General features: G+C 60.7%; 3 protein-coding genes across 3 annotated transcripts; 2 read left to right on the top strand and 1 right to left on the bottom strand.

Annotated features, from left to right (window-relative positions):
• Positions 1–419: 419 nt before the first annotated feature.
• On the top strand, positions 420–14,312 carry BESB_085570 (uncharacterized protein; the record flags this gene model as incomplete). Its single annotated transcript, XM_029366907.1, has 7 exons — positions 420–1,564; positions 2,074–6,004; positions 6,416–7,028; positions 7,577–8,053; positions 8,554–8,833; positions 9,037–9,229; positions 9,423–14,312. 7 exons carry the CDS (start codon positions 420–422, stop codon positions 14,310–14,312), a joined length of 11,529 nt encoding a protein of 3,842 aa, XP_029217367.1.
• A 1,344-nt stretch (positions 14,313–15,656) lies between these two features.
• Positions 15,657–19,618, bottom strand: BESB_085560 (tetratricopeptide repeat-containing protein; the record flags this gene model as incomplete). The annotated part of the gene is made up of 8 exons (XM_029366906.1): positions 15,657–15,794; positions 16,230–16,430; positions 16,771–16,872; positions 17,260–17,413; positions 17,952–17,986; positions 18,472–18,654; positions 18,917–18,981; positions 19,453–19,618. 8 exons carry the CDS (start codon positions 19,616–19,618, stop codon positions 15,657–15,659), a joined length of 1,044 nt encoding a protein of 347 aa, XP_029217366.1.
• A 1,725-nt stretch (positions 19,619–21,343) lies between these two features.
• BESB_085550 (putative electron transfer flavoprotein subunit beta) lies at positions 21,344–25,208 on the top strand (the record flags this gene model as incomplete). Its single annotated transcript, XM_029366905.1, has 8 exons — positions 21,344–21,493; positions 22,076–22,149; positions 22,445–22,512; positions 23,020–23,120; positions 23,500–23,727; positions 24,209–24,338; positions 24,826–24,862; positions 25,109–25,208. 8 exons carry the CDS (start codon positions 21,344–21,346, stop codon positions 25,206–25,208), a joined length of 888 nt encoding a protein of 295 aa, XP_029217365.1.
• Positions 25,209–25,867: the final 659 nt, after the last annotated feature.

Below are 25,867 nucleotides of genomic sequence, written 5' to 3'. Positions count from 1 at the left end.
TTCGCAAGCGCCTCCTCTCTCCGGTTCTTCTGAGCCGCAGGCTTTTCCAACGAGACCAGCGACCGGCGCTCCCTCCGCGCCGCTCGGGAGAAGGGCCTCTGTTTTCTGCAGCACGCCGGGTGCAACGTGGCGCCTGTTCCTCGCTCACAGGTGCCTAGAGAAGTCTCTTCGTGTAGTGTTCAAAGTTACTCGCCGTCGTCTTCTTGCCGTCGCCCTTCCTCCTCGGCCGGGGCGAGGCGCGCCCTCTGCGTGTCTTGCCCGCCTCGCGGCTTCTTCCCGATCCCTTCCGCGCCCGACTCCCTCTCCGGCGCGCTTCGCCTCGGCGTCGTGTTTGCCTGCTCTCTCGGCGTCTTTCTGCACTTTTTCGGGTTCTCATTCTTCTTCCTCCTCGCGCTTTGCTGCCTCGTCCCCTCCTTGCCATGACGCCCTTCCCCTGCTGCTCGGCTTCCTCTCCTGGGGAGCCCCTGTCTCTTTCTCAGTTTTCTCCGCTGCCTTCCCCTGCGTCAGCTGCGCGGGCGCCGGCTGCTGGCTCACCTTCGCTCTGCTCCACGCCCTCGTCGCGCCCGCGAAGGCAGAAGGAGCTCGCGGCTCAGAGCGAGGCGCTGCGCAGCTGCGACCTCACCGCGAGCGCGGCGCTCGCCCAAGATCGCACGCGCGGGCTACGGGGTGGAGGAGGCGACGCAGAGGGGGGGAGGCGCCGAGGCGAGGCCGTTCGCGATGAAGACGCGCACGCGACAGACTGCGAACCGGAGGCGGCGGCGGAGGTCCCAGGGCACGAGGAAGCGGGGTGTACCTGCGGTGGACGCGCGGCGAGGGTCGCGCGCCAGACCCGCAGGCTCAAGGAAGCTCTGAACCCTCTTCCCTCTCTCCGCGCCGAGCTCCTGTCGCCTGCGTGCCCGCCTCCACGGGGCGGCAGAGCGCGGCGCGTGTGCACCTGCGCCAGCGCCCTGGCAGAGCCTCGCGCGCCTTCTCACCACGAGAAACGCGAGCGGAACTTGGCAGACCGCGGAGAGCACGACGAGGAGATCTTCCCTGTCTCGCGCGGCACGCAGGCCGCTCTCCGGTCAGACGGCACAGGTCGGGAGGGAGAGGGAGAAAAGCGCCTGCGCGGCGGCGCAGGGCAGCGCGACGCGGCGGAGGGGAGGTCGGAATGCCTCTGTCCGCTTTGGAGGCATGCAGGAGCAGACGCCTGCAGCAAAGTCGCGACTCACGAAGAAGCTCCCTCGAGGGAGAAAAAACGATTGAAAAAGACTCGAGAAACTTCGCAGTCCACGCGCTCCAGACACGCGTCTTCAGACAACAAACCCCACCTGCCTCTCCAAATCTCTCTCTCTCCTTCCTCTTCTTCTTCGCCTTCTTTTTCTTTGTCGTCTTGTTTGTCTTACCTGCGTTGGGTTGAGCCGGTGGGAGCGGCCCCGCCGGGGGGTTTCCATTTTCTTCTCGTGTTTTTCTCCTGGGCGGCGCTGTGGCTGTGGCGCCCGCCGGGACCCGCGATCGTCGCCGTCGCCTGCGTCCTGATCACGCGCCTCCACCTTGTCTGGCTGCTCGCGCGTCTGCTTCAGAGGTGAGAGCTTCGCTCTGCCGTTGAATTTTTCGTCTAGATCTTCATGTCTTTGCTGAACGCATGCAAGCTATCTTGTATTTTTCATGCCGTTGTGTAAAGTGCATTGAGCCGAGCGGTATCGCATATTTGGAAGTTCACACTTGTGTCCGAGCTCGCGAAGGCGGGTTTCGAGGCTTCTTTCGGGCGTGGAGGCCGCAAAGGAATACGGGCACTGCATAATAGGGTAGTTTTTTATGTAGACTGAGGACTCTTTCTTGCCATTCTCTGGCTCGGTAGTGAATGACCTACAGCGCCGCCACGAGGCGATAGGCGGTTCATATGGAAGTGTGAAGAGCGAAAGGAGGGCGACGCGCCTCGCGTGAGGTAGAGAGGCGTACAGTAAGACAGCGAGAATAGTTGAGGAAGAAGTGGTAAAGTTACATTTACTGTTTTTTTAATCCTGGATGTGCGATCCTGATGATTTGTGCGCACGCTGATCTCGGTTTCCGTGTCGCGTTTGCTGCTTTCAGTTGTTACTTCTCTCTTTTCCCGGTGAAGGCCGCTCGCCGCAACTGGCCTCCGGCCGCCTCGTCTCGGTTTCCTCTGCCCTCTGCGCGACCGTCAGAGCGCCCTCACGAAAACGGCGCGCCGGCGTCGGCGCCAGAACATGCGCGCGCGTCTTCCACCTCGGTCGCGTCCCCGCTGCGCTTCCGCGTCTGTTTCCTGCTCTCCGCGGCGTTGCTGCTGACCTTCTTTCTCTGCAGCACCGCGCACAACTTGCCTTGCTTTGGGGAGCATCCATTTCTCCCCTTCGCTCTCGCCGATCGCCCGCGTCTTCTTCTCGCTCTCGGCGCCGCGCTACACGTCCTCAAGGCGTACCTTGAGCAGGCGGCTGCGCTGCCTTCCCCGCTGGCGGCGCTCCTCTCGTCAACTTTTCTATCGAATTCGCCTTCGGGGGGTGCGGCGGCGCCCGCGCCACTTTCCGCCGCTGATGCCGGAGTTGCGGTGTACTTCCACCTCGCGCGTGCACGTCGCGTCCTGCAGTCCTTCGTCGCGCGGTCGCCAGTTTTTGCTTTTTTCCACGACTCGCTTTGGGCGCCTTTCCAGAGAGGCGTCGTGGCTCCGCTCGCCCACGCGGTGGACCCTCTTTCGCTTTCGTCGCCCTTTCTCTCTCTTCTGTCTGGTGCAGGCGCGCCTGGCTCCACAGCGCCACCGACGTCAGCGGCGGCCTTGTCGGTTGTTGCTTTGTCTTCGCCGTCGCCTCCTCCGCAGCCTACGTTCCTTTCCTGGCTGCTGTCGCTGCTGCCCTCTGCATCGTGGTTACCTGCGGCGCGTTCGCTGCGGTCCGCCGCTCCGTCGGCATTTGGGTTTTCCCCTATCTCGCCGCCGTCTCCAGGCTCGATCACGCAGTCCTCCCTCGCTCCCGCGAGCTTCGCGTCGTTTTCCGCTTTTTGGCCATTCTCCGCGGCTCCGCCTCGTCCGGCCTTCTTAGGCGGGCTCGCCGCCTCGGCTCCTGCGGGGGAGCTCGCCGCCTTTTCCTCCTCTCCTCTGCAATCCGCATGCCTTCTGTTCGTTCTCTGGGTTAGGCAGGTCTACCTCTTGCTCGCTGCGCTCGTCTCGGCGCTCTTCGCCGACATCCTGCCTTCCCTCTTCGCCTCTGTCGCCGCGCTGCTGCGGTCTGCCTTGCCGTCCGCGCCTCCGCTCGCCTCCCTCGTCGCCCCTCTACTCCCCGCGCCGCTGCTCCTCGCGGCCGCCGTCGAGTTCACTCGCGACGCCGCGCTTGCCTTCCTCACCGCGCTCTCGCTCTACTTGGCGCTCGTCCGTGTCCCTCTCGGGTGCGCTGCTCTCCTTCTACGCGGCCTCCGCGGCCTGACCGCCGGCGCCAGACTCCTCTTCCGTCCTCTCGCTGCGCCTTTCGGCGCGCGCCTGCGCCTCCGACCGACCTCTGCAGAGAAGAGGAGGCGTCAGCGGGCGTGCGACGCACAAGACCGAATCAGGCACGCGGAGCTTTCAGGCGACTCCTTGCCGCGGGCGGGCGGAGGAGGCCGCGCCGCGCAGGGGTCGGCTCGCCGCGGCGCAGGAGACTCTGCGTTGACCTCGAAGAGAGGCGGAGACGAGGCATATCAAGAGGAGTTTGCGACAGGGACTTGCACTCGCCATTCGAGACGCTGCCGTCGTGATGCCGCAGGCCCCCGGTCTTCGTCGCTGCCGACGAAACCCGACGTGCGTATCTGCATCTCCCTGGCGCACCACGCCCTTCCCGGGGCGCCTGCATCGTCTTCCTCTTTTTCCTCTTCGGTTTTTGCTCTCTCCTCCGGTCGGCGGGGCCCCGCCGCCGGCGCGTCTGCCTCGCCTCTACACTCGAGCCGCAGGGGGCTGTCCCCATCTGTAGCGGCAGGTCGTCCGCCTCCATTCGTTTTGCGCGATGCGCGCCTCCACGGAGAGAGCCTGGGGCGCGGCGAAGAAGGGGGCGATGACTGCGCGGCGCGGGGCTGCGAGAAGGACTCGACGCCGCGCTTCCGCTGCACAGAGTTCTTCCAGGGCGAAGCCGCGAGTCGACCGCCTTCTTCCTCGCCGCATGTCACTGCTGCCGTTGCGGCGGCGAAGAACGAGGGGCGAGGGGCGGTCGCGCGTGTGTGCCGCGCCTCGCGGGCGTCTGGAACGGCTTCGGCGGCGGAGGTGCTCGTCGCACTGGTGACCTGCTACTGCTTTCTCTTCCCGGATCGGCGCTTCGTCTTGTTCTTCTGCGCCTCCCTACAGCGTCTGCATGCGCTGCTGGTCTCGCTGCATCTTCTCGCCACCTCCACGCGCGTGGAGGTTGCGCTCCTCCTCGACAGCCCGCCGCCCGTGGAGAGACTCCTCGCCCCGCTCCCTCCGCCGCTGCGCGTCATCGACCCCGCAGCTCTTGGCGCGGCCTTCGGCGCGCTGCTCGGCGTCCTTCTCCTTCTCAGGTGGCACAGCGCCGCCGCGCGAGCTGGGGACGCGCGGCCCCAGCCCCTGCCTGAGCCCGTCGGCGCGGAGACCGCGCTCCTCGACCGCGCCGTGGAGCGCGCGGCGCGTGAGGCGGCGAGGAGGAAGCCGAAGATTTGGCCGCCTGCGCTGGTCTCCTCTGCTGCTCGCCGCGCCGCTTCGCTTCCGCCGCACGCCTGGTGCGAGGCGAGGCCCCCGAAGGGCGCGCCGGCCGCAGCGCCCTACCCCCCCCCGCTCCCGTCATCTCCCTGCGCTTCACTTCCCCATGCTTCATCTCTCCTCGATTCATCGCGCGATGCGTCATCGCCGCGTCCCGTCGGCGCACAGGCAGTCTCAGCGGCTGCGGGTGCGTCCACTGCGGCTCTCCGCTGTCGGTGCAGGCCGCCAGCGTCTGTTGCGTCGTCCCCACGTGCGCAGAGAGGAGAAGAGGCGCAAGGGGGCGGTAAGGGGTACTCGAGTAGTTGCGTCGTCTTGCCTCCGCCTGCAGTTTCGGCTCTGGCGGGCGACGAAGAGGAGGCGCCTTACCGGTCGCCTGCGCCGGCAGACGAGGGCAGCGGCGTCGCGCCGCCCACGCCCCCGCTGTCGCCTCTGTCTTCTCCTTTTGCCCCGCCGGCTCGAGTGCCTGCTGCTGGCGCAGCGCCGTCGCTTCGGCACCCCGCGCGGCTCTACGACGAAGAGGAGGGAGGCGAGGGGGAGGAGGAAGCTTTTGCCGGGGAGAGACTTGAGACCTGTGCGTACCTGCCGACTGCGCGCCTCTCCTCCGCGGCGCCGGCGTCCGCGGACGACGACAGACTGAAGATTCTCTCTGCAGCGGAGGCGCTGCGCGTCACAGCAGCGCTTCAGAAGCTGCCTTGCTCGCTGCACAGCCTCACCTCGCTCCTAACCACGCTGAGACTTCCGCTCGACGTCTCCCTCTCCCGCGAGGCGGAGGCAGAGAAGGCAGCGAGTGACAGCGCGCGCCGGTGCGCCGGGGTGGAGAAGGAGGCGACAGATGAGGCTGCTGAGGGCGCAGATGAAGCAGCCCTAACCGCGGGGGAGAGCTTGGGTAGGAGAGGCACTTCTTCGCTTTTCGCCGACGACTTGCTCGCCCTGCCGCCCGTCTCCTCACACCTCTCGCCGCTTCTTTTGTCGCCCGCGTCGGGCACTTCCACGTCTCCAGTGTCTCCGCTTGTCGCCTCCACGCTCTTCCTCTCTTCTCACCACCGCCCCGCGTCTGAGGGGAGGGCGGAGGCGAGCGCGGCCGCTAAGTCGCCCGCGCGCGAGACGGCGCAGGCGGCGCCTTTTGAGGACCCTAGCGGGCCTTCGCGCTCCTTCTCGCACTGCCTCGAGGCGCTGCTTGCAGAGAGCGACGCTCCCCGCGACGTTGACGACCCCCTCGGGCTCCTCCACTCCATTCAGAAGCTTCAGAACGCCCTGCCCGCAGACGCCACCTGTTGCAGACTTCGGCTTATAGAAGGAGAAAAAGAGAAGATGCGGGCCGTCGAGCAAAAGGTAGGAAGGCGCCCGCGCAGCGGCGCAGAGGATCGCCAGGATCCCAGCTTTTTTTTCTGGGTCGGGACAGCGAACTGCCTCCCATCCGACCGCGAGGCAGAGACAGAGAGACAGCGGAGGCTGTTCGCAGCCGACGCGTTTCCTGCGGAGCAGGCGGCGCTGTCGCGCGGGACGCTTTGGAGAACGAAGCAGGCGGGACGGAAAAGAAGACAGCGAAAGGCGCGCTGACGCCTTTGAGGGAGGCGTGCGCGTGCTGCCGCGATTCGCCTTGGATGCGCAGAATTAGACAGCGGATATGAGGAAGCCAGGGGCGATAGGATGCGGAGGACAAGAGAGCAAACCGAATCGCGTCTTTTGGGTGGAGACAGGCCTGCGGCGCTCCACATCACTCGTTCGTCTTTTTTCTTTCAGCTTCTTCCGATCGTGCGGCTCCCTCGCCCACACGCCCGCCTCCGCATTCTCTACGTGGCGCTGTCGCTGCGCGAGCGCGAACGCACTCTCTCAGACTTCCTTCGCCTCCTCGACTGCGCCTTCACCGAATGTCGCGAAAGCCCCGCGTTGACGCGCTTCATTCGCCACCTGCGCCTGCTGCGGCAGCTCCAGACGCTCCCCGACGCCGCGCCTCCTCTCCTCCACGCAGAGTCGCCTTCGCCTCTCTGCGCAGAGTCGCCTTCTGTTCCTTCGCTCGCTGTCTCTTCGACTGGCGGCCGTCGCGGCGCGGAAGACGAGGAAGGCGAGAGAGAGGAGAAAGAGCGACTCTGGCGCACGCTGCATGAGCTGAATGAGAAGCAAGAATCCGGTGCTCTCTCCCCTCAGGCACGCGCGGCGCTCGCAGGCCTCACCGTTGCGCATTTGGCGCTGATGGAGATGCTGCACGAGGACGAAGTCGCTCAGAAACGACCTGGAGGAGAAAGCGGCGAGCTGAAAGGAGAGGAAAAACAGGGAGCCGCGCGCGGCAAGGCAGTCGAGGACTTGCACCGACAGCTCGCACATGTTCATCTGGCAGTCGATCAGTGCCGTCCCGGTAAGAAGAGAAAGCGAAAGACAGACAGCAGCGGAGCAGACTTCACATTTCCGCTTGGAGTAGGAGCACCTCGCAAGATGAGGAGGAGTCGCGAGGCGTCGGAGGATGCCGCGTTTGCGTCTTTCGTTCTCGCGGGGCCGTCCTCTTTGGGGGTTCAGGGCTACGCTCTCTCGTCATGTTGTCCCCGCGCGGTCAAGGCTTCGTGGGGGTTTCCTGGTGCTTGACCCGTGCTTGCTTTTTGACCTCTCTCTCAGCGGCAGGCTTTTCGTTCTCTTTGAAATCCTTGCGCGCCTCGTCCCTTGTGAACTCCGGCAGGGTCTTTAAAAAGTTTACTCGCAATAGAATGTATATAGTTATGTATAGGTTTACGTGTAGACTTAGACTTAATTACTTTTATCATTGTTAATAGAACGCTACCAACTGGAATTGTTTCACCTCGTTGTGTGAACCCTAAAGAGTTTCATTCTTCGGAAAGGTCAGAACTCTGACTAGGAATTTCTAATGTACCCAGTTCGTGTCGGCGCTGCCTTTTCCTTCTTCTCCTGCAGTGGGCGGGATGCCGAGTTCTCCATCTTCCATTAGAGACACCGTCGACCGGGTGTATGAACACCTGACGCGGTTCGCGGGGGACGTCTGTTTCCTGTTCCGCGAGCGGCTTCGGCACGCGGAGGCTTACTCCAGGCCCTTCGGGACTCCTCTTCCGCGCTCTTCATCGAGCGCCTCCCCCTGGCAGCCTCCGCCGCCGCCTCCGCATGCCTCTCACGGCTGCGATCTCCGCGCCTCGCAGTCGCTCCCCGCTTCCTCTGCGGGCGCAGAAGGGGGGGAACCGCGGGGAGGAGAGACGAGGCGGCGCGACGAGGACGCGGAGGACGCCAGCCGAGAGCGAGGCGTCCAGCAGAGCGACGCAGCGCCAAAGGATGCGACGCCGGAAGGCGACAAAGGCCTCGCGCCAGAGAGACTTTTCTCGCCACAGGAACGCAGAGAGAACGGGGCTATCCAGCACTTGGCGGTCTACTGCGAGACAGGTAGGAAACACGCTGCCTCGGCGGGGGAGGGGGAGGGGGGGTGAACGGAGGGACGTTTCTGTGTCGTGTGCACGCGTCTTCTCTCGCTTCTTCTGCGCCTGCCTTGCGCGCTGTCGTGTTGAGTCTCTCCTCTCTGTCTTTAAGGGCTTACCGGTTTTCGCGAGGCCCTCCTCGCCGTCCTCTTTCTCTGTCTCCTTCTCGTTGCATCTCGCGAGAAGCGAGCTGTCCCTTCCGCCGCGGCGTCTGTGCTCGCGTGGCGTGCTGTGCCACTTGAGTTCCTCTCTTTGTCTCGCAGTCTTGCCCCCTTTGCCAGTAAATTTGAACTGATAGATTTTCTAGCGGCGTGTTCCAGTCCAACTACCTTGTTACGACTCAGCGCGGCGGTTGGCATGCTATTGAAATGCGTCGCACTCGCGCGGTGGCTGTCGCTCTCTCCTTCCTTGGCAGAATCTTCACAGACTTCCCGTTAAAAGATCTCTCCGTCTTCCGTTTCTTCTCAGCTGAGGAAGCGTTTCGTCGGCTGGACGCGCGAGCCGAGGCCGCACAGCGTGCGGCCTCTGCGCTGCTGTCTGGCGCCTGGCTTCGGATGCCGGCGCTCTCGCTGGGGCTTCAGAAGGCCTCAGGGGCTCTTCGCGGGCTTCACGGGCCCGCGGACCTCGACGCCGAAGACCTCGCAGAAGGCCAGAGCGCCGACGGAGACTCATGGAAGAAGCCGATTAGCGAGGCGCTCTGCCGGCTGTACGAGCTGCAGGCGTACCTCGGCGCCGTTCGAGAGGCGCAGTAAGTTTAGGCGGAGAGGAAACTCGAGTCGGAACGGCCTCGCGATGGTTCACGGACTAGGGCTGTGCGAAGGCTTAGGGTTCAGGGTTTGCGGCAGGGAGACGCATCGCACAGACACGTAGCCCGACGCACGCACAGAGCCGCGAGCAGAAGCGGAGGGGTGGACGAGAGGCCTGTTTTCTTCTCTCTGCGTCGGACTGCAGCCTTTACCTACGAGCCCACGCGCGCGAACTCGCGGAGGTTTTCCCCGCCTACCCGTGCCTCAGGAGTCTCGCAGGTTTGCACGGCGCGTCTCCGTCGCCTCCCTCGCCTTCCATTCCCTCCGTCGCGAGCAGCGCGGGCGTCTTGGAGCCTTGCGCGCCCGAAGGCCTCGCCCGCGCGGCGACTCCCCGCTCGGTAAGGCCTCGTCGTCAAACTGCTTGAGACAGCTAAAAGTGCTGGATTTCGATATCGCGGTGCTTGAGGACCCTGCGAAGAATCCTCCGCCTCAAACTGCTGCGGAGGCGCACGAAGGAGAGGGGGCGAGCCAGCCGGTCGTCAGCGTCTCAGTTTGCATGTCTTTCGTTTTCTAGTGCTCCTCGCTCGACAGTGTAATTCCGAGCCCGAGAAGTTGCAAATTTTGGCTCCATCGGGAGGGCCGGCGATGAACGCGCGCGCCACATCGCTCCGGGAGGGGATCCTGCCTCTCGCCCAGTGCAGATTGTTGTGTGAGGTTCAGGGCGAGGGTCAACTGACCCTTCGGTCTCCTTTCGATCCTTGCCTTCTTTCGACATTCAGTTTCGACTCTGCGCGTCTGCAGGAGCGGCTGCCATTCTCCGCTACACCGGCGTCGTTTCCGCCTTCTCCGCGCTCGCACGCTGAGCAGGCAGCCTCGGCGGGGGTCGCGGGCCCTGCGACCGCTTCTTCTTCGTCTTGGTTTTCTTCTCCGTCCTCTTCTTCTGCCTCGGCTGCTGCAGGAGCTCCTCGTCCGCTTGGCTCGCCGGCGGTCGCCTCGCCTTCATTTGCAGCGCGGCGCGACCGGAGTTGGGTCGCCGTCGTGTTGGGGCGCCGGCGGGCTGCGGCGCGCGAAGCCGCAGAGGAGGAGAACCGCGCGAAGGCGACTGCGGAGATGCGGAGCGAAGCGGCGAGACCGACGGCGTTCGGAGCGGAGGCGCCCGAAGAGGCCTTTCCGCCTCTCGCGGCGAGTGCCGAAGAGCGGCCGCGGCGGCAGAGAGGAGGCGCGCAGACTGGCGACCGCGACGCGGCGCACGCTCGCGCAGAAGAGACAGAACGCGAAGGAAAGGAAGACGACGTCTCTCGCAAAGGAGCCGGAGAGGTGGATTCCGAAGAGGAACGCAAGCCTGCCAGTGATTCGCCTCCTTCGAGTCGCCTCGCCTCAGCCAACGGCCGAGGCGACGAAGTCTGCCCCTGGTCTTCCGCGTCGTCTGCCGCATTGCCTGAGGTGCCTGAGACCTTGCCGGCATCATCGCGCGAGCGCGAAGCGACTGCGCTGCGTGGCGCCGCGGAGCCGGAAGCGAGCGCGGAGGCTGAGGCAGAGGGAAGTGCCTTGGAAGCAGAAAGGCCTGAGGGGTTCGTCGCGCCGCTATGGGCCGAGGCGAGCGTGGAGGGGCGAGATGGCCTCTGCGAGAGCGAAGAGCGGCGCCTGCAGCCCGCCGCCGCGTTCCTGAACGCCGAGCTCCTCGCCCGGCGCCCGCCATCCGCAGGCTCGTCGACGACCTCGCGTGTCATGGCAGTCCCCGGGGGCGGCTTCTTCGCCTCGCTGTCGCCCCACTTGGATACGCCATGCCGCGCTTCGCTTGCGCCGTCGCTGGAGGCCGAGCAGAGTCTCCTTTCTTCGCCTTCATGGAGAGCCGCCTCGAGCGCCGCGACGCCCCGCGGCTCGCCGCCCCGTCCGTCGGCTGAGGCGCAGGCGCGCCACGGCGAAGAGACGGGCGCAATTGCGGTCGCGGAGCCCTGGCTGCGGGCTTCCGCCAGAGGAGACGTGTCTCCTCTGCCGCCAAGCCCTGCGGCGGCGGCGTCTTCCTCGGCTCTCGCGCCTCCCCCGTCGCCTCTGCGTGGCGCGGAAGCTTCGGCCGCCAGTCGCGGCTGGGCTGAGGACTCCCGAGGCGACATGCGCCGGCTGTCGTCGCTGCAGCTCGAGGCCGAGTGGACGGATGTCGGCGCCTTCGAAGAAGACGCTCACTTAGCGTCCTCCGTCGCGGAGAACTTGCTCGTCTCGCTCGTGCGCCGCCAAGCGACCCTCGCAGCGGGTTTCCCGCGGCGGTTCACGCCGCAGGCGCCCTGCGCCTCCCCGCCGTCGGCGGCCGCGGCGCCGACGGCGGCTGCGTCTGCGCCGGCAGCGCTTTCCCCATGCGAGGCGGGCTGTGGCGGGGCCTTCAGAGGCGCCGAAAGCGAAGGCGAGCACGCGAAGGCCGAGGAGGAGGCGGAGCGGCACCGAGCCGCGAGGGAGGCGGCGGCGGGAATGGAGAACGGAGGCCTGGGGAGCTCGCGGTCTCCGGCCTCAAACCGCGTGACAGAAAGCAGCCGGGGCTCGCCGCTGCTGCGGGAGTCGTCCCTCGGAGAAGCGAGCGAAATGGGCGAAGAGGAGGAGGATGACCGGCGGCGGGCGCGAGAGACAGCCGAGGAGGCGGGCGAACTCGCGCAGACGCGCGCCCGTGAGGAGGGGAAAGAAAAACGCGACTCTGTGAAGGCTGCCGCCGCCGCTGAGGCGCAAGACGCGCCGGGAGACGCGAGTCCACGCGAAGACAGGCGAGTGCCCTGCGAAGAGTCCGTCATGCCCCAAGCGCCGCAGGGGCTTGTAAAGGAGGGAGGCGATGCGCGTCGATTCGCGGAGGTGGGAGGCGCCAGGGAGGTTAGCGCAATCTCGACGGCGCTTTTGTCCCCCGCGTTTCCTCTCTCGAGGGAGGTGACGAGCTCGGTCGGCGACGAAGGGGACTCTCTTCGGTTGCGCGCGGAATTCGCGCAGCCCAGCGCTCTCGCGGGCCTGCTTGCCGAGGCGGACGCCAAGCTGAGCCTCGCGGCTCTGAGCTCGCGAAGCACCAAGTCAACGCTGCCTGCTGTCTCGTCTCCCGCGTCCTCGGCCTCATCCTCCTCCTCCGCGCCCCTCTCGCGACAGCTCAGCACGGTGTCGCTGCCGCGCAGCTACGTCTTGTCGCTCCTCGAGCGGCGAAGAAGCGTCGCAGAGGCACGCATGCAGTCCTCTGCGTCCTCCTCTGCCTCCCCGACAGCCGCCGCGGAGCCGACTCTCGCGCAGCGGCGGTGGAGTCTGTCGGCTCGGCCTCCGCTTGGCTCCGCGGCGTCGCTCTCCTCTCTTCCGTCTGCGCGGCGCCGCGGGCGTCTCAGCGGCCTCGGCGCGTTCGCGCTGCCTCCACGAAGGCACTCGCTCGCTTCAGCGTGCGCGTCTTCGCCGCGTGCGTCCTCCTTCTCCTCGGCCTCGTCGTCCGCCTTGCCGTCTGCGCGAGCGGCCTCGTCGTCCGCCTCCCTCCCTTCGTCGCCCTCCGCCTCCTCGGTTCTGTCGTATTCGTCCTGCGCTTCGTCTGCTGTCTCTTCGTTTGCAATCTCTTCGTCTGCTGTCTCTTCTTCCGCGTTCGCGTCTGCGCCGACCTCGCCGTCTGCGGGCGCTGCGAGCGCCTCGCTCGCGCCGTCCAAGGCATGCAAAGCGGCCTGCGAGGCCCTCGCGCCCGCCTCGCTTCTCTCGCGGGCGATCTCTCTTCCATTTTCTTCGCTGTCGATCAGGCGACGAAGAGAGGAGGAACACAAGCACGCCGGCACGGCGGCGGGCGTCCTGGGGGCCTCGCGCCGGCGCCTAAGCGTCGCGCATCCAGCGGGCGCGCCGCGACTCGCTCGTCCCCCCTTGGGCCTCTCGGCCGCGGTCGCGGCAGTGGAGCCCCATCCGGAGACGTGGGGCCCGAAAGGAGACACCTTCGCGGGGCTGCCCAAACGCACAGCCCACGTGGGGGCGACTGGTCCGTCGGGCGCGCATGCGGAGAGCAAGGCGGGAACTTCGCTCGCTTCCTCCGCCGCAGGCGCCGCGCACGCGGCTGCCGGGGGGCTGCAGAAACTCTCTCGCGGGCGGCTGGCGGTCGTGTTTCCTCTGCAGCGTGCTGAGGCGGAGACTCGACGCGGGAAGGCTGCTAGCTCCGCGGCAGCAATAGAGCTGCGTAGCGCCAGGTCTTTGCTCCACGACAAGGACGCCCTCAAAAGCAGGGAGGGGGGGGCCGCTGCAGCCACTGCGCGCGCAGGCGCGAAGGAGAAGGTGAAGGCGCCGTCGCCGCACAATGCCTTACACGCGCCGAGCGCGGGAGACGTCAACCGGCGGTCGCGCCGGCGAGAGATACATCCGAAGGCGATAGAAATAAAAAAGATGCACGCCGCATGCGGGAGGCCGAGGCGGGGGAACGGGCCCGAGGCCAAGGAACTTTCCTCTCGCAGGACTCTCAACGCGGCGGGTGTGAGAAGTGCACACGGACTGAAAAACGTCGCCACCGAGAATGAGGTGCGCAGTGCGAGAGCCTCTGCCGCGCAGGGCGGCGTCATCTCGTTGAGAGAGAGGACAGTCGTTCAGGAAGAAGGCGAAAAGACGCCGCAGAGAAGCTTCGAGAGCCACGCCACGCGCGACTCGACAGATCCTTTACGCGGCGCACCGGAGGCCAGCGCAAGTGCGGAGGAACCCACTCCGCCGGCGATGCAAAAAGACGCGGAGAGCCCTGATGAATATCGACTCGAGACGGGAGAGCAACGTGACGGGGAAGAAGCGCCCGCGCCTCGACTCGGCAAGTGCTGTTTGCCGCTCGCGGGATTCGCTTCTGAAGCGAGCACGCCCGGTGGTGGCTGGGGTGTACATAAACCGCAGCTGCTTGCCGAGGTCCGCGCCTCTCCGACGCCCCGCGACGGCGACTTTTCGCCGAGTCGCTCAAACGTGGAGGGCTCCTTTCCTCACGCGGAGACGCGTTTTGTATCTGGAGCTTTGCGCGACGACGGCTCAGACCCGGAAGGTTTGAGGGCGTTGACGCCAGTCGCTGGCGTCAGTTCGCCGACTGCTGCGCCCTCTGCAGTCTCCGCGCGCCCACGGGCTTCTCCCTCGACCAAGTCGCTGACGCCCTTCTCGCCGTTCTCTTCGCTTTTCAGCACGTTCCTCGCGGCGCGCGGCGCGCGTCTCTGCGAGGAACAGGGCGACGGGGAGGCAGCGGGGCCGCTGACGCAGGCCACGAGGGGGGAGGGCGAAAAGGAAACTGCGATTTCGAGAAATCCTGCGAGCCGCGGGCTCGAGTGCTTTCAGCTCTCGGATGACGAGGCGCAGGATGATGCGCGGCAGGGCGGCTTTTCAGGGCTTTCTTCGCCGCGGTTCCTCCACAGCGACGAGGAAGACGAACAGAGGAAGGCCTGCGCCGCACTCGCGAGGTGCTCAGAGGCCTCCGTGGAACACGGCCGAGAGCATGCAGCAGAAAAAGACGACGGCCCCGGGGGATACGACTTTTGAGCACACGCGAAATATCTAAAAAGATGCAGCCTTGAAGCGCTCTCCTGGCGGCTTCATGTCTCCTCTACAATACAACAGCACGCTCCCCGCAAAAAAAGATAGACTCCTATACATATGGTCATATATATATGTTTGTGCCTATGCACGTCGTTTTTGTTTGTTTTAGACGTCTGTGCATCGACACTACCATACGCGGGCGATCTTTTGCGGTGTTCTTTTATCAAATCCTGCGAGGCCGATCGAAAAAATACGCTGTGTACCGAGCCGCTCGTTAAAGACATCTGCGAAGCACCTGAGAGGGCGACTTTCAGTGCCTCCGGAATATCTTCTGATGCACACGGAACTCCAAGTTCAAGTACAGTAAGTCCCAGCATGCCCTCGCATCACTCTTCGTCTGAGTCTGGGCGGCAGGGAGCGGGAAACGGCATCGCTTTTTTGAGGCGCCGTGTGCAGAGCTGTCTGTGGCGGATGAGAAGAGACGCCCGTAGCTCCACATTCCAGCGCACGCAGGCAATCTCATTCGCGCATCCATGTACTAAAAAATACCTATACGAGGCTGAGGCGAAGGGAGGCGAGCACATTGGCCGCCTCGTTTTTGAACAACGGGGCCAACCCGGCCAGAGAGGAGACTGCAACTCCGGCGGGAAGCGCGGAGGGGTTTCCCGCGCAGGGAGAGGAAAAAAGCAGACGATCGGATTACTACAAAAGTCCTAGAAGATCCAACAATTCATGATCAGCCCCCAAACAAGAAATCGACCAGACGCTAGATGCGGAAAACATATTTAACAAAAGGCAAAAACAGCGCAGCCTAGAGGCTCATGTATCGGCATGAAGGCCAACTAATATATATATATATATATATATGAATAGGTGCATATATAGGCCACGCATACATACGCACCGGAGACACGTCTACATATGCATACGGGCATGGGCGAGTGTAGAAATTCAGAGGGCTCGCCGTTATATGCAGCCAGAGATAAGAGACTTTCTATCGCAACTTAGTTCTCTCGTGGACGTCGTGTCCTTGGAGAATTTTCCTTATCTTGTTTATAAACCAAACGACTTGTTGATCTCGCGTCCACCGGTCTTCTTCACCTCGGCTGCCCTGGGCGAGTTGTTTCCGTATATTTATGACAAAACTCCTCTCCCGTCACGGTGTCTTCCTCCTCGCGAGAGCCGGCTCACTCTGCACCGGCGCCCGACACTGCGCGGCGACGCTCTCCTCGTCGCGCTTCTTCACAGCTGTCTCCTTTGCTTTTTTTAGGTGGTCTCCACATCCCTGGAGGTGCTCCCAGATGCTCGCCGAGTGTTGGCTCTCTTCTACTTTTTTAGCCCCGATTTCTACTTAATTTCGATGCCCAGGCCTGCAGCCCGCGCAACGAAGAATCGGCGATGACTCTCCAGGCGTCGCAGCGCCGCCTCGCCGAAGAGGGCGTCAAGCACGCAGCGGCCGACAGTTTCCCCATCTTCTTCGTCAGCCTTAAAAAAAAGAACAAAGAAAGTGAACACCTCCAGGCGCGACGGTGACTTGCGGCGCGCAGCGCGAAAGCACTTCAAATGCATCATAAATTGACAAGGGGAAGCCACAGAGGGGAGAGAGGAAAGAAGACGACGCCAGGGCGCGGAAGAAAATCTGAAAGAGATTAGGACGAGGGAGCTATGTAAATGCTGACAACGACTGCAAAGTGAATATAGGATCTAAGCTGACGCAGAATCCGATCGCCGGCCTTCACGACCTGCGATTGACACCCTATAAGCGAAGAAAACAAAACCACGGGGCGTTTTCTCTGACCTCAAACACAGACAGACAACGGCGACGCGACCGGAGAAAACTCTGAAGCAGAAGGTAAACCCCTTGAGGGCAAAGACAGCTACGGAGAGGGACAAAGAGACTAGCGCGCCTGGCTTCCTTACTTTGGCGATTTCTTCTTCGTAGATCGCGCCGAGACGCCGCAGCGCACCGAGCGAGAGGTGGAGCACGTCTTTCACTTCCTCGTCGACCGCCGAGGAAGGCGCCGGAGACGCGCTTTTCTCTTTCTCTGTCTTCTTCGTCTTCTCCTGCCCGCGCGTGATCCGGTCTTTGCCGCACGCATCGTCGATCGTCTGTCGCGAAGCCTGAGAGAAAAAAGCAGTCCGCAGGACACTCGCGATGATGTCTGCAGATTTCAGGACATCGCCCGCGTCTCAGCGCTTCGTTTTCACCGCCCGTCCACATACACATACATATACATATATTCACTCATGTGTGCCGCTGCGCTGAGGCGACAGAATTCGGCGTGGACGCAACAGACACTGTAGCGGCCATCCGCATGCTGGTGAGGCACGCGCGCCAGCGCCTCCGGAGTGCATCGAACCCTTCGCGCGGTCGCGACGACTCTGCAGGTGTGTTCTGCCGACAGACGCATTTCCTTTCGCGGTGGAAGAACCTTGCCTTGACCCTAAGTCACTCGCTTACGATGATGAGCGTCCAAAACGCGCGGATGTTGCGCGGGTGCAACGACACCAGATAGGCCGCGTACTGCCGACTCAACCGGCAGCGGTGGAGGCCGTACTGGAGCTGCGAAAAAAACCAGAAAAAAAAAAATCTCAGAAATATTCGCAAACCACCGGAGAAACCAGGCCCCCGACAGACGCGAGCGAACCAGCCCGAGATCGATTCAGACCTCAACGCATTCAGACAGGCGAGAGAGACAGTGAAAACGCGTGCAGAGAAAGGAAACGCGTGAAAAGAGCGCGAACGCCGCGAATGCAACGAGGGCGCCGGGCGTCGGAGTTCGCGAGCAGAGAACGAGAAGCTAGTCCATTGAAAGGAGATCGCGAAACCGCAGGGAGTCTTCTCTCTCTCTCTGCAGTCGAAAAGAGACGCTTCACACACACACACACACACGCGTCAACAATAACTTCCCTCAGCGAATGTGGAAAGGAAAACAATGCAACAACTTGCCTCAGCGTAGACGGAGAGGAAAAGAATGTTAAGCGGTTCGTGGACGAGCAACTCTTCGAAGCAGAAGGCGGCCTGAGCAAGTCTCCCTTCTCCCGCGAAGATCGTGCCGAGCTCTTGCCAGGCCTCCGCGTCCGTTCCGAACTCGTCCAGGTGCCTAAAAGTAATTCAAAAAAACCTCGAGAACAGGAAAAACGCCTTTTCCCGGGCGGAAAATCTCCTCTCGTCTTCGCGCCGTAGTCATTAGGCTGTCGTACGCGCGAGCGATGTGCTCAGTGCATGCGTAGCACCGGAGAGCGAGACCTCTAACGCGAATCCCTTTTTCCTACAGCGCCCATATATATATATATATATAGACAGATGGACATATAGATAAGAATAGGTAAATAAATAGATAAATAGATAGGCGCATGTATACATAGATAGATGGACAGATAGCTTTAGATAAATAGACAGATAGTTCTAGATAAGCGGATAGATAGATATACCTAGATATAGATAGATATAGATACATAGGTAGAGAAAGGTAGATATAGAGATGCATAACGTATATGGGTCTGAAAATCCGGCAGTGCATATGACGTGTGCCGGAGCGCATGCGCCTTCGAGACTTGGACTAAGCGAGACGCAAATGCCGAAAAAAACCATCGGTCAGTTCCTCACAAAGGCGAGGTTGAGCGGTGAGTTTCACTTACAAGAAAAGCATCTGAATGCACTCCGAGAGGCGGCCCTGAAGAGAGAACGGCGAAAGTCCTCACCGCAAACGTTACGCTCCACAGCAGTCAGAGGACACACATCACTCCTCTATACAAATACATTTGTGTGTATCTGCATGTGAGTGCTACGCGACAGTCTCTTTCTCTCTTTTCCAGTCTCTGGAGGCCCCCAACGCCTCCGGGCTGGCGGTGTGCGCGTTTGCCTTCGCAGAGAGATCGCACGGAGCCAAGCCTGCACGCGACGGCCTTCAGACGCAAGTCTGAAGGCAAGACGCTCTCTCTCCTCCCGAGTTTCCCCTGCGATTTCTCCGCATCCGGCCGGCGCGTTTCTGTCCCCTCGTTCAGGGGGTCGAGTTTCGGCTAGGCTGAAGGGCGATCCTCGTCGACTTCTTGCAGCGCGATCCCTAATGGAGTCCGCCGCAGAGCAATGTGGGCATCACCTCTCCCAGAACGACTCCATCTCTTCTCACGCCTGGCGCGTCGAGTGGTTCGTCCTCACTCGGTTTTTCAGCGCCGCGACGACGCGCTTCCTCGTCAGCGGGTCGTGGGGATGCTGCTCCAGCATCTCCTCGTACCGCGCGAGCGCAGCGTCCCAGTGTGCCTGCGCCTCTAGCGCCAGGCCCTCGAGGCGCTTCACCCGCGCGCTCCCGGGCCAGCGCTGCTGAAGCGTCTGCAGGCAAAACTGAAAAGAAATCCCCCAAAAAACGCCGCCCGGATGCAAGTCCCCAGCGCCGCGCAATCGCATGTCGAAGCCCCCTCTCCCCCCCTCCTCCGCGGGAGCCACGGTCCTGCGCGCCGTGGACAGACCGCCTCCACCCCAACGCTTGGCGCCTCCGCAATGCTGCACGCGGCGCGGACGTCTCTGAAGAAAAGCAGCTCTGGATACCCGCAGGAGTCTGGCCAGTGAAGAGAAAGTCCCTCGCGACTGACTCTTTTCCGCTTACCCGCGCCAGCCGGTCCTGTCGGTACTCGAGCGCTTGGACGTAGACCGTCTCCAAGACGCCCCACACTGCAAGCAGCACAGCAGGGCTTTACAAGAGAAAAGGCGAAAATCGAGCTCTTTTGATGCGGCGCCCGAAAATGAAAAATGTGGATCTGCTCCCTCAACACCGCCGTGGAGGCCCTCCCGCCTGCGGATGGACTCCGCGGCACACAGAGAAGCCCAGACAAAGACGCGGCTCAGACGGAACGGAGAAAACAAAACGCCCGCGGCGACGACACAGCGCGGCAGAGCACGCACGAGAGGGAGAGAGACGAAGGGGAGCGGGATAAGAAAGCAAGAGAGGAGGAAGAAAGAGAGAGAAGAAGCAGAAGAAAGAGAGAGAAGAAGGAGAAGAAAGAGAGAGAGAACAACGAGAGAATGAGAAAAACGAGACAGATATAACGAGGGACGAAAGAGAGGAGAAGAAAGGGAGAGAGAAAAGAGAGGAGGAGAGAGAAGAGACACCGCGGGACGAAAGAAAGGGTCGGATGTACTTACATGCATTGCCTAGCTTCTGCTTGTATTTTCGAATGAGGCAAGAGCCATATGCGAGAACAAGATCTCCTCTGCCCCCTGCTCGCGACGTCGCGGCGGTCTGTTGCTGCTTGATCAAGTCTGCGAAGGAGAGCGACGCAGGCTCGTCGAGAGACTCCGGCGGCCGCATAGTGCAAGAAATTGGCCAAGCGTTCAGCGGAGATTTTCGCGAGGCGCCCTGAGCGAAACGCAGCGAGCTAAATCTCTCGGCGCTTCAACACGGGGTGAAGTTCCGCGCGGCGGAGCGCCGCCTCGCTGAAGGGCACGTCTAGCCGCCGCCAGAAACGCCGCCGCGTCTCGAAAAGAACCGAAGAAGAAGGAGAGGACAGAAAGAATGGAAAAACCACCGCAAGCCAGGTGACTGCGCGAGAGACAGCGGCAAGGGAGGCGCGGAAAGAAGAGCAACGAGACGACCCAGCGAAGCGGGTGAGGCAGACAAGAAAAAGGGCCTCTTCAGCCCTGGAGACACACGAAGGCACAGGGGAAAAGAAGTGAGGGAAGGAATAAGAAAAGGGAAAAGAAGAGAAGATGAGTCGCAGTGGGTTTGGCTGCGAACAACGAGCAGACGACGGACAGGTGCTTGAGAAACAAAGGCGCGTACAGTCAGGCGCGAGATGGCGCTGACGAGAGGCCGGGAGAGTCGGCAATGCGAGAGAATACCAGAGAACAAAACAAAGAAGAGAGGAAAGAAGAGAACGGAAATCCGTGCTCCATGGTCTCAGCTTTGCCGCATGTTTTCCCGGGGCGTCTCCTCGTTCGCAGGCTCGGAAACCCTCAGACGTCTTCTCTACTTTTGTTCTGTTTGCGGACACTCGGAAAGCTCGGTCGCGTTTCCAGTATATGGAAAACGGCGAAAAACGGTCTTGTGTTCCACCCGAATCCCGAGGAGTCTCCGAGAATATCCTCTTTTCCTCGCATGTGCAGTCGGAGGGTCGCAGACGCGCGTACATACAGAGCTACATGTACACCGGAAGATCCTTGTCTACAGTTGTGCAGGCTGGCGCTTCTCTGACTTTTTCAGTCCTTTTCCGACATGAGCGCGCCGTGTCCATCGTGTGCACGGCCCGGAGCAGGAAGACTCGTTGCATGCGCGCGAAAAGTGCTTGTCTCTCTGAGGACGAGGCGCTGCGCGCAGACAAGGCCTCCCTCCTGAGGCTCGAGGCGCGCGAGGGAGGCGCGGGAGGAAACGGGAAAAAAGAAAACGGCGGGAAACGGGCTGGAAGCTGACACAGAGTAGAGAGGAAGGAGGCAACAAACGTCCGTTTGCGGCCTACTTCCGCGAGTTCTCATCGGCAGAAAGAAAAGCTCACGCAGCCTCCGCGAGCGAGTGTGCGCCGAAGCGTCGTTAGCTCCTCCAGTTAAGTCGATCGACCACGGTAGGCGACAGAGCCTGCAACAGGCGTATGCGGAAGCTACGCTTCGCGTCTGTATTTCGCCTAGCCTTTCTCCCTTTTGTCTGTTCTCCCTTTTCTCCAAGCTCTCTAAAACATAGCTACATACGCGTATAGGTCTACGTATCCAGACTTATACAGATATATGTAAGTATATATAGGTCGGGTTGGACCTGCAGGACGGCAACGAGGCTCACAGGGGTTTGTAAAAGCCATTCGGCTTTTCACCCGTTTGCATAGTCGCTAGGGGCTGCTACTGGGGATCGACCGCGTATGATTCTGCGTGCATCCCAAGCCGGCGGAACTCGGTGCGTGTCCCCTCTGCTTCCCGTCAGGCCCCTCCGCGCAGAGATCTGCAGCTGCAGCGGCGACGACACAGCGAGTGCGCGGAAGGCTCTCGAGTTCAGGTCGAGAGGAGCGGCCCCTCGAGTCACGCGCGCCTTTCTCCGCGCTTCGAATTCAACATGAAGGGCATCTTGGGCACTGCAGTTGTGTGCGTCAAGCGCACGCTGGACTTCGCAATCAAACCGCAACTCGACCCTGGGAGAAAGGCGATGCGAACGGAGGGCCTGAAGCACTCAATCAACCCGTTCTGCGAGATTGCAGTTGAAGAGGTACGCGCGAAACGAGGAAAAGATGAAGCAAGCGGCGGCAGAACCCGTGTCGCAGCGTTCGTACACCGTACCCGCATGCACGCAATCACATCGCAGCGAAATTCAGCTTTCGAGATGACAAGGACGGAGCTCTGAGAGGCCGAAAACGTTGAAGAAAGATTCGCTACATCAGAAAAGTCTACAGCGCATATGTGTTTGAGTTCTTCTCCATGCATCCATACACACATTTGCATACATAAACGCCTATATATATACATATATGTATAAGTACTTACGGCGACGCGTGCAGGCAAACGAGAATGTCCTGCACAGTCACATGTATCTGCATGTGAGGTTGCGCGTATCTGAATAGAATACTGGAGGCATGCACGCATCAGCTCCCACCAGCATGAAATTCCGTACTGGAAGAGTTTCTCAGCCTTGTCTCTCACTACAAGGTACTACTCCATACTACCCGTCAGCGCGTGGCTTCAGAATCGTCACCTGCAGAATCTGTTCGTTTTTTTCGTTTTGGGCAGTATCCTGCCGACAAATGATCCCATTTTCTGCCTTCCGTTTCCTTCGTGTTTCCTTGTTTCCTAGGCAGTTCGGCTGAAGGAGCAAGGTCTCGTCCAGCGGATCGTTGCAGTCTCTGTTGGCGGCCCAGGCGCTCCCCAGTACGCGGGTTCTCTAGCTTCCGTTTACTCTGCGTCCTCCACTTTGAGTTTGTTTCTTTTTAGCCTGTCTGGCGCCTCAGCGTTTGCCTCATTCCTCTCTCGAGCTTTCCTTTCTCCCGTGCTGTGGATGGCGAGGCCCTCCCGTTCACGAATGCGTCACAGTCAAATCTCGTGTATCGCGTTTCGTATGAGTGGCTTGGGCTGCGAAGAGGGCAGCATGCAACTCAAACAGCGCAAGCAGTTGGTACGCACAGACAGTTCTGTCCGCTCTCTTTGTCCCTTTGGCTTTCTCCAGGCCTCAGCAGGACGTTCTGCGGCACGCACTGGCGATGGGAGCCGACGAGGCTGTGCTGATTCAAAGTCGTAAGACCGAGACACACGCCAGAGGAAACAGAGGCTCCAAAGCGTAGACGTTGTCGCCTCATAGTTCAAAAAGAAGAAAATGGACGAAACTCATCTGGGCTCATGCGGAGGCTCGACACGAGCTGCCCTACTCTCATGCCTGCATGCATATACATATATGCATATATGTATAAACGTGTAAATAGGTCTGTGTGTATATAGCCATGTGCATAAACCTGCATGCATATCCTTGTCTGTCTGTATTGAGTGGCGGTGAGGACACCGCAGGGGACCCCTAAGAGAATGCAAACAAAACGTCCAGAGCTAGAAAGTTCAAAGCGCCTTTTTTGGAGTGTGCGCCAGACGCGTCGGGAGAAGGCCATGACGAGATAGAAACGCTGCGGCAACTCGCACAGAGGCAAGGAGCTCGATTCTAGCGGATTGATACCGGGGTTTCAGGGGCTACCGTACACCGCAGGCCCGTACAAGCGCGCCATATACTGCTATTTTGTTCTGCTTTTTCGCCAGCTTTTAAACCCGACCTTCACCTTCAGACTCTGCCGACAGCAAAGATTCTACGGAGCTTCGTGAAAAGTCGACGAGGGCAACTTGTTCTCCTCGGCAAACAGGTCAGGCGCACCTTCAAGTTTCGGAAACCAGAGGCGCCTCCTGGACTCTGTGCGTTCGCTGATTGCGGGCGCCTTCGCGCGTATGTTTATCTTTTTCGCTTATTTTTGCGGAATCGTGGCATCCACTCTGCCCTAACTTTAGCCCTCTCTCGCTTGCCGGTTTCTTGCGCGCCGTTCTCCTCGCTTGTCCCTTCGCTCTCGTTTGCACGCCTGCGACACCAATCGAACAAGGCCTGTTTCGGGTTTGAGGCGCTCCTGAGGCGCGCCTGCTCTTCCTCTGGCCTGTGAGTTCATTTTGAGCGTTTCGGGCGCTCCCTCTGCGCTATGCACGCATCCCCGCTTTCTTTTCTTCTCGGCGTCGCGTTTGATTTCGATGCAGTCCACCGACGGCGACAACCAGCAAGTGCCACAGCTGCTCGCAGGCCTCCTCGGGTGGCCTCAAGCGACGTGTCTCTTCAAGCTCGAAGTCTCCGCGGTGCCTGACCGTCTCTTGGAGGCGCTGGAAGGGAACGAAAGACTCCCTGAGGAGGAAAAACAGAGACGACTCGAGAAGCACAGGGCGAAAGTGCTCCTAGCAACCAGAGAAATTGACGGCGGGCTCCAAACGGTAAAAAAACGGGAACAGAATAGAAAAAAAGGCACGGCATCCGAAGCAGATGGAATGCCAGCAACACACATACGTGGCACGTGAGTGGCTTCCTGAGAGTCGCGCCCCGTGAGGCACACCGGGATTCTGAGGCATCTACCTACACGCATATACATATATATATATATATATATATATATCTATTTGTGCTGAATGCATTACTCGTCGATGCCCGTAAAAGTCGGTCTCTTGTGGAGGAGGCACACACATATATATGTATATTTTCACTCACTTATGTATAGCCGCACATATATATGTGTACATATATGTATGCTAAACGAATTCATGCAGCTAAAGCTCGGGATCGATGTCGCTCTAAGCATATGCAAGTGTACGTAGGGCGTGTGTACGGGCCTCTTCGCCTCTCGTCCATCTGTGCTTGTTGTGTGCGGCTATTTTTGTATTTATCTGGCTGCGTGTTTCGCACGCTTGTCTGCCTCAGGTCCGCCTAGCCCCGCCAGCCGTTCTGAGCTGCGATTTGCGTTTGAACACGCCGCGGTTCGTCACGCTTCCGAACTTGATGAAGGCAAAGAAGAAACCGATCCCTGTCCTTGACGCTTCAAAGCTCGTGAGTAAGTGGCAAATACACTCAGACTGCGACCACAGGACGCACGACTGGGCTGGCTTTGTAAGGAGCGAACGCTCGCGCGGTAGGTATGAACGCTCGTGAGTCATGCGAGTCTTGAGACTGACATGAAAGCCTTTCGTACATCCGAAGCCGTCTGTTGTTCCATCCCCTAAAGAAGTCGGCTTTCAAGAGCCATCCAGAGAAAGCCGAAAACCGCACGGAAGAAGTCGCGCGCGACTGGGCCGCGGGTTAACAGTCACATACGCAGCGCCACATACAACTCCGGCGAAACGCCATAGAAGCACACCGCCGCTGGTGACAATAGAGAATGCAGAAGCCAACGCAGGGTGAAGCAAGGAGAGCATTCGTTTCGGTTCTTTGTTTGGCTTTCAATCGTGTGTCTTGGCGGTGGGTTGGGGGGCTGCGAGTCTACCTCAGTCTGCGCGGTGTCTTCGTTCCCTGGCACTTCACTTCTTGTGCTGTTCTTGCAGGCGAATCTGATCTAAAGCCACGTCTCGAAATCTTGAGGTACGCGTTTGCCTTAGCAACTGTGTTTTCCGCCTCTTCTTGCTCTATCGAATGTCAGAACAGCCACATTTCGTATTCGTTTCTAGTAGCTTCAATGCTGGGAGCAACCTTGCTCGATGCGTGGGCAGCGGCAACCGAATGTGTCTCTCTGCGAAATCACTCTGGCAACGATTTTGAACGGCTGCATGCGTGCTTTTGCATGACCAACATTTGAATCTGTTTCCGGGTTTTTTGCTTTTTTCTCAGAGTCGAGGAACCTCCTCGCCGTGCGCCTGGGCGCCGCGTCGCTAACGTTGACGAGCTGATTGAGAGGCTTATCACTGAAGCAAAAGTTATTCATTCTTGAAAGCCTGAGGGCCTGAGGGCGGCAAAGCCCTCCGTGAAGCAACTCCAGTCTCGAGTCGCACGATACAATCAAAGTTGAACGAGCGGACAGTGCCCGAGACAGTACAAAAACGCATCACTCGCCACCAGGGCACGCGCAGCCAGCTGTATGTTGGAATAAAGAGGCTGTTATGCCCTCGGTACAAAGCGGGACTTTGAAACACAAAGTCATAGCTAGACACTGAAGCCAAGGCCCCCGTCAATAGCAAGATGATCGTACACGGAATCATGCGCAGTGGAAATGATCAGCAGCAACAGACGCTTTTAACAATGGTGGCGGTGACTGCGTTTGAGTAGCGAGAGGCGAAAGCCGTGATATCAACCTCCCACGCACGTATATGCATTCACGTCCTGCTGGATCATACCTGTTCGAGAACTCACATTGGCAGACACAAGTTCCGGTGTACCTGCCGTCCGCGTAGAGAACAGGACAGTTGGCTGCATGCCAGTGGCCGTACTCGTCACAGCCCCGCCGGAAACTGATTTGGCTCTCGAGACCACGGAAACGCGCAGAGCGATGCAGATACGCATGTGAATTGCTGTGGTTGCGAGAGCGCATATACGGATATGAGCGTTGGACTGGTGTCTGCCTGTTCACACGCGGATGCACATCTGCGTCGA

The sequence above is a fragment of the Besnoitia besnoiti genome, chromosome VIII (assembly GCF_002563875.1).
Source record: "Besnoitia besnoiti strain Bb-Ger1 chromosome VIII, whole genome shotgun sequence".
In the NCBI taxonomy this organism is placed as follows: Eukaryota; Apicomplexa; class Conoidasida; order Eucoccidiorida; family Sarcocystidae; genus Besnoitia; species Besnoitia besnoiti.
This window is presented reverse-complemented; position numbering and strand designations above follow the sequence as displayed.